Consider the following 7,040-nt stretch of genomic DNA (forward strand, 5'->3'; position numbering starts at 1 on the left):
AGTAATAGACCAGAATAAAAAGACACAAAATAGCACCGTGCTCTAACCCGATCCTCCTCATTGGGGTTGAAACCTGGGTGCCTCCAAGATGCCGGCTTACCACTCTTCCCCCATGGACCCTGACACCACATTCATTGGAATCATGGCACTGTTGCCTATCAGAAGTCACTTCAAAGGACCCACTCCTAGAGAGACAAAAGATACAGATATTGTGGATGAAGCTATCTGTTACTTCAAGGCCAATGTCTTCTTCAAAAACTATGAAATTAAGAATGAAGCTGATAGGATCTTGATATATATAACTCTTTACATTTCTCAGTGTCTAAAGAAACTCAGAAAATTGCAATTCTAAAAGCCAAGGCGAGAAAGAAATGTATACGCTGGGAATCACTAATTTTCCCATTCCTGGAGAGCCTGGTTTTCCACTTAATGCAATTTACGCCAAACCTGCAAACAAACAGGAAGATGAAGTGATGAGGGCCTGCTTACAACAGCTGAGGCAAGAGACTGGACTGAGACTTTGTGAGAAAGTTTTTGACCCTCAGGAAGATAAACATAGCAAGTGGTGGACTTGCTTTGCAAAGAGACAGTTCATGAACAAGAGTCTTTCAGGACCTGGACAGTAAAGGGTGCCTTGGGAAGACACTGTCTCCACAGCTATGGGCAGCATTTACAGCAAGATGTACACAGTTCTTTGCCTTTATTTTGTAAAGTTTTATACAGAGGAGAGAAGAGAGCGTGTCTTTACTAAAAGAGCTCTTTATCAAGAATTTGGGGTTGGGGGGCGATTTGAAATTTCCGCAGTATTAAGCTGATGCTTAATGAGTAATAATAAAGAAATTTCTAACATTTCAAGTCAAAAAAAGAAAAAGACACAAAATATATCTATGAAATAACTAAAATTTCTGAGCAACTTATGTTTGAAACTGATTGTATGGATTATGAATGGAATTGGAGTTAATCTGGAAAACCCTTAAGAAGGAAGGAGCTAGCTTTTGAGTGGGATTTTGAAGGTCCTGCCTTACTTTTCTGCTATACTCCTTCCTTTCTGAGTATTCCCCAGCCTTTACTTATTTTTTGTTCTCCCAAAAGGCAAAAGATAGTCACCAGGTTTTTCTTGTTTGTAATCACCTTCTAGGACTAGCTTTATTCTGCCTTATATAGTTTGAAAGCAGTGAACTGGACAAGGCTTCCTGAGATGTGAGTTTCTCATCTTCTTTCTCTTCCTTTACCTAGGTGAGAAGAAATTTGCCTGCCCTGAGTGTCCCAAGCGCTTCATGAGGAGTGACCACTTGTCAAAGCATATTAAGACCCACCAGAATAAGAAGGGAGGCCCAGGTGTAGCCCTAAGTGTGGGCACTTTGCCCCTGGACAGTGGGGCAGGTTCAGAAGGCAGCGGCACTTCCACCCCTTCAGCCCTCATCACCACCAACATGGTAGCCATGGAGGCCATCTGTCCAGAGGGTATTGCCCGTCTTGCCAACAGTGGCATCAACGTCATGCAGGTGGCAGATCTGCAGTCCATTAATATCAGTGGCAATGGCTTCTGAGATCAGGCACCCGGGGCCAGAGACATATGGGCCATACCCATCAACCCTGGGATGCAAGGTAGCATGGGTCCAAGAGACATGTGGGAGAGAGAGAGCCGTGAGGCATTAAAAATGCATGGTGGTGGGAAGAATTGGGGGAGGGATACAAGAGAAGAGATGGGGTCCTGGCATCCACCTGTATCATCAGTACCTCCTTGAAGTGGGAAACATTAGTGAAAATTCTGTTGGTGCCACCCTTTGATGAGCATTTGTTTGACCCCAAACAGTTTCTTAACACTTCTTACCCCAGTCTCCACTTCCTGCATTTCCCTTCTCAGCTCCCCCATGATGGATCCCCCCTTTCCTAAAGCCATCATGCCTTGATAAATATATATGATCATTGAAATACTTTTTAACAAAAAGCAGATTCTATATTATATATATATATATATATATAAAAGATATATAGAGATGCATTTTCAGGGGTTGGCTGGGAGGAGGAAGGAGACCATTCTGTGACCAAAATAACTTGGTCATTTTTTTTTTATATTGCCTTATTTCCTTATGGCTGAGCCTTGTTGTGACACATCAAGATTTTCTATAGATGTTGTCTTGGCTTCCCACCAGATTAAGCATTTATATGCTCTGCTTTTAGTTTATATATACATACATAATGTTTTCCTTTCTTAATTTTGTCTTTTAATTTGGGATCAGCTTCTTGCACTCCTTCCTTGACTCAACCATTTCTGTCTCCCCTTCTCTTACCTGATCACTTCATGCTTTGTTTTTGGTAGTGGTCCCTGGATGAGGCACTTCTGTCGTTCTTTTAAAGTCCCTAGTCCCAGCAGCAGAATAGAGTAGCCTTGAAGCTCAGGCAAATGCTTGAGGTAGCTGTGAAGAGAGTGTTCAAAATACTACTGACGCAGGCACCCTCTTGGCGCTGGAGAGTCAAAGGCACCTCTCTCTTCATTAGCTGCTGTAAGCATCAAGAATCAGAAGTCCTTCTACGAAATTGTACAAGAGACCCTTTGAAGGTTATAATCTGGGATCAGTTTATATAAACTGTGAAAAGATGGTCAAATAATAGGTAGGGGCTTTCAATAGGAAAATGATGTGCTCAGAAGCAGAAGTGACTCAAGTAGTCCAGTTCAGGAGTTAGTGGATTATTTGGACCTTTGTACAACTGTCTTCCAAGGTAGCTCTCAGCTTTGATGTGTGGGCTTCTGAGTTCACATTCTGAAAGGAAATACACTTCCTCTTTTGAACATCCCCAGTAGTTTCTTTCCCATTATGTTATTAAGGAGCATCAGCCAATGAACCTGTTCTGGGTTTCCATTCTGCAAAACTCCAGAGCATGGACCAGTGGCAAGGCAGTGGTTCTTTGATCTTTTCCCTTAACTCTTCCTTGGGTGGTTCCTAAGGGGAAAGGAAGCACACACGATCATGGGAATGATAGCCCAGAACAAAAAGAAATCTTGTCTTACCACTGTGGTTTATAGGAGAGATCAGGAAAAAACATCCTGCTTTCTCCGTGGCCTGATTGCTGAAGAGACTGATCCAAAAATTATAGCGGCAGGGAACTCTTAGTGCATTTGGCACTGAGATTTAAATGCAACCAGAGTTGTCCTCAAGGCCCAGCCATTAAAACATTGTCTCTCTCGACCTTCTGGTATCTTGTCAGAGAGCTTTTCACTGTGAGGAAGTGTGGAAATGGCTGTGTGTATGTGTGTAATCTGTTAGGTTGGGGATAGGTTTTCTGTTAGCCAATACTATAAGAGACCTGCAATAAAAAATTACCCTAATCTGATAGAAAGTGAAGTGTTTGTGTATGACTGTGTGTGAATGTGTGTTTGTGCCTGTATATATCTACACACAGATGAGAAATTAATATTTGAAATTGTTGGAAAATAAATTCAGATCAAATGCCTTTCAGGCCCATTACCTAGAAATCTATCTTAAAACCTGGGTATGTTCCTGAGGTCATTTCTTTGCTTTTGCTAAATTAGTTACAATTATGAATGGGGGATATTCTACTGCACTTTTAAAAGTAGAAACTATTTTTGTGTTTGAAAGTGAAACCAACATCCGGATTTATAGCAGAGTCCTAGTTCCTTTCATGAATCTATTTACCTTGCCTACAAATAGATGATGCTATAATTCTACTATATATTTTATATAAAATCTATCCGAATTAGGGTTTGGGTAAGTTTGTGTTGTTGTTTAACCTGAAATACAATAACTTAACATTCTAAACAAAAGTTTACTTCATTTGGTCCTTTCTCTGCAGACTTAATACTGTTTTTAACACAGGAAGTATTGCAAGGAACTTTTCCCCAGATCAAATTCTATTAATACTGTAGCAGTTATCCATGCCCAGAAGTATCCATGCCCAGAAGTAGAAGTTATCCATGCCCAGCCACTTATCGCACCCTTTGTTCCCTCTGAAAGGCAGAACTCAGAACCTGTTATTTTATGTCTGTAATCATGTTCATAGGCATCTTCTGGAGAAAAGGGGCAGGATAACTCACTGAAGTGTGTAGTATTTTGCTAGAGCATTTCAAGGAATGGAATCTTCCCCAGTATGAAGTTATTAGATATAAACTAGCTTAATGATGCTGAAGCCTACAAGCTTTTAGAAGGTTATTTGATGATGTTTTTCTCTGGAATGGAATGCTGGTTTACCCTCAACTCCATTCATTAGCACGAGTGAATTTATATCCAGTTCTTTCCACTTGCCCTATTTCCTTCTCACCAAGGAAGCTCCAGATCCAGTATCTTGTTTGGCCCTAAAACTGAAGCAGCTTCTGCTTTTGTCTCCCAGCAGCAGTAAGTCACTCAGTCTTTTCCACAGGAAGTTAGGAGCCCACATTCCTTGAGTCAGGAGTTTATTGATGAAAGTCCCTTTCCCTGAACTTTTTGCCAGAAGAAATTAATGTAACTGACAGGCTATTGATTCTAAATTTTTTTCAAGAGTTGCTTTTTTATTTAACCTTTTAATGACCAAATCTTGTGGGGTGCGGGGTGCCCAGAGGAGTGGTAATATTATTCCCTTGTCCGTTCAGGTTGCCCAGTCACATTTATCTGCTTATCATTTGACTGTCTGACTTTTTACCCAGAGCAGTAACAGCCCACACCATCTTCCTTCAGGGACTTCCCAACTGGCACCCTGTTTGTGGGTGCTATGCAGAATGCAATTTAACAGACATTTCTCAGAGTTCAGAATAGATAGAACTCTTGATCCCAGAAAGTATAGACTGAAGTGTGGGGTAAAGATTATGATTGGGGGAGGGTTAGAGACAAAGGCTGTAAATTACTATGGCTGATTGATTTTATTTCTACTATATACATATATATATTTTTTGCTTTTGTATATCCTATATAGGAAACTAAGCATTGTATTTTTTTAACAAATCTGAGAAAGCACTATGAACTGCAGATGTTTGACTTCAGAATATATTTTGTATTGTTAATATCTTCACATTGTGTGAATACTGGAAGCTGCAGATCTTTGCTAGGACGCAATAAATTTATATACCTTTTGAGGGGTTCTTCTGAGGATATTAATCAGGCCCCTTTTGTGCTTTGGGGGAGCCCTGGTGCTAGTTACTTAAAGTTTTCATTCAATTGTAAGTACCCTGATGCCTTTTGGACCTTGGGATCAGATCAAAGGAGTTCTGATCCAGGTACCAAGGAAATGAGGATAGTCTAGCTGCCTCAAGTGAGGGGCCCTTTGCATAACTCTCCTTTCCCCTATTCAAAGCTGAGTAGCCTCTTGGAGTTGGGAGGAGAAATGTGAAATCTCAGAGTTTCATCTCCCTTAGAAGAGAGCCAGTAACTTATGTGCAAGGATGAAAGGTGGCAGCAGTAGCTTTGGGGAAAGGGAGGAGGATATGGCACTTCTCCAATCCCGGAAAACATTGCTTTTGAAAACTGCTGATAAAGTATGGGTAGGTTATTACTTTTGTTTAGGAGCCTGTGTGCTCTGTGGTCCCTCTCTTGGCTCTACTCCTGGGGTACAGACCTCATCTAGGAGGATGAGCAGACCAGCTTTGAGGTTGACCTGTTTCTTTTCTTTGTCTGCCTTCCCTAAACACCAGCCGCCAGGAGGACGTGAAGCAGCCTTAAGCTTAAATTCCTACTCCCTCTTCCAGATTTAGCTCACTTGCCTTAGATTGGAGTCTGGGAAAGGGAAAAAAATGGGAGTCCCTGGCTTTATTCCCCTCCTAGGTCTTCTCTAGTTTGACTTCCCCGAACCCAAAAAGATTTCCTCCCCAATGTTCATTTGAGGGAAATGAGTATTTTGTCCCATTTTCTCCTTTCCTCATTATCAAACAACCCCAGCCTTCCATGTCCCTGCTGAGCAAGAAGAGGCATGGTGATTGTCCCTCAGCTCCCTTCAGTATCCGAAAAAAAGCATAACATAAGGGGCTGAGGCTGCCTGTGGTGAGGACCTTGTTGATACCTCTCCTGGGGTGTGTGTTTTCCTCTTTCTCACCTTCAGGAATTACACTGTGCCTTCTCCACAGAGGAATGGGATTCTCTACCCAGACCCCCACTTTCCCAGCAGCTGCTCTTGAACAGTGTGCACAAGGGCAAGTCTTCATATTTCTGATCACTGCTTTCTCCCAGTGGCATCCCATAGCTTTCACCTAGAGTCTAGGGCACAAAGATTTTGGGAAAACATGCTGAGGTTGACCTGAGGAGACCACGTCTACACACACCAATGGCAGCTGCTCCAGGGCCTGCTTCCTCTTCCCGAGTCTCTCCTCCTCTGGGAGGGAGGGGCAGTGCTCCAGTCTCTGGTGCCTAAAACAAGTTTATTTCTCTCTCTTAACACTGTCAATAACCAGTCTCCATACCACTGTTGCCTTTTTTAAATCTCTTAATAATCTCATGCTGTGTTTGTTGTTGGTTCCAATCCGATTATCACCGGGGCTGTGTGGGGAAATAACTTTTAAATGCTCTCTCATCTCTCTTGCTCTTTTTTCTCCTTGATCTTGTGTATGTATGATGCTAATCTCTTGTCTTAATTTCTTCCTGCTCTTTTGTATCTTCCTTTCTTGTCTCTCCCCCTACCTTTTGTCTCTGGGTGTTTTGGGGCTTTTTTTTTTTTTTTTTTTCCTTTTTGTACAAAGATTAGTTCAATGTAGTCTGTAGCTCCTTTGTAAACCAATTAAAAAAAGTTTTTTTAATAAAAAGCCATGTCTCTGGTGTGTTGAGAGGGTTGGGAATGGGGAGAATATGGTTATAACTTCATATACTAAACCCAACAAAGGTTTCCAGCTACACTGTTGTTACATACATGTTAATCAGTGCAGTTGTCCAACACTTAACTCCCGGGTAAAGAGTTTCGTGACCAAATCAGTGTGCCACGACTACATAGAAATGTGGAGGACCTAGAGGAACAGGGGCAGGCCCAACTTTTTTTTTATTTAGCTTTTTATTCGAAATACTTTTAAGTTCAAAGGAAAGTTGCAAAGATGGTACAGAGGGTTTCTATATGCCCCTTCC

General features: G+C 41.6%; 1 protein-coding gene and 1 pseudogene across 2 annotated transcripts in view; both read left to right on the forward strand.

Moving 5' to 3' along the window:
• The window catches only part of SP1 (Sp1 transcription factor), a 49,355-nt gene extending 42,628 nt beyond the window's left edge, over nucleotides 1-6,727 (forward strand). For both annotated transcript variants that reach the window (XM_027106438.1, XM_027106437.1), the window contains exon 6: nucleotides 1,237-6,727. In XM_027106438.1, the coding sequence (XP_026962239.1) occupies nucleotides 1,237-1,550 (314 nt within the window). In that variant the 3' untranslated portion in view covers nucleotides 1,551-6,727. The remainder of the gene's footprint in view (nucleotides 1-1,236) is intronic.
• LOC113620513 (actin-related protein 2/3 complex subunit 3 pseudogene) lies at nucleotides 5-1,213 on the forward strand (annotated as a pseudogene).
• Nucleotides 6,728-7,040: the final 313 nt, after the last annotated feature.

The sequence above is a fragment of the Aethalodelphis obliquidens genome, unplaced genomic scaffold, assembly GCF_003676395.1.
Source record: "Aethalodelphis obliquidens isolate GAN/ISIS:26980383/991018 unplaced genomic scaffold, ASM367639v1 scaffold8, whole genome shotgun sequence".
Taxonomy (NCBI): Eukaryota; Metazoa; Chordata; class Mammalia; order Artiodactyla; family Delphinidae; genus Aethalodelphis; species Aethalodelphis obliquidens.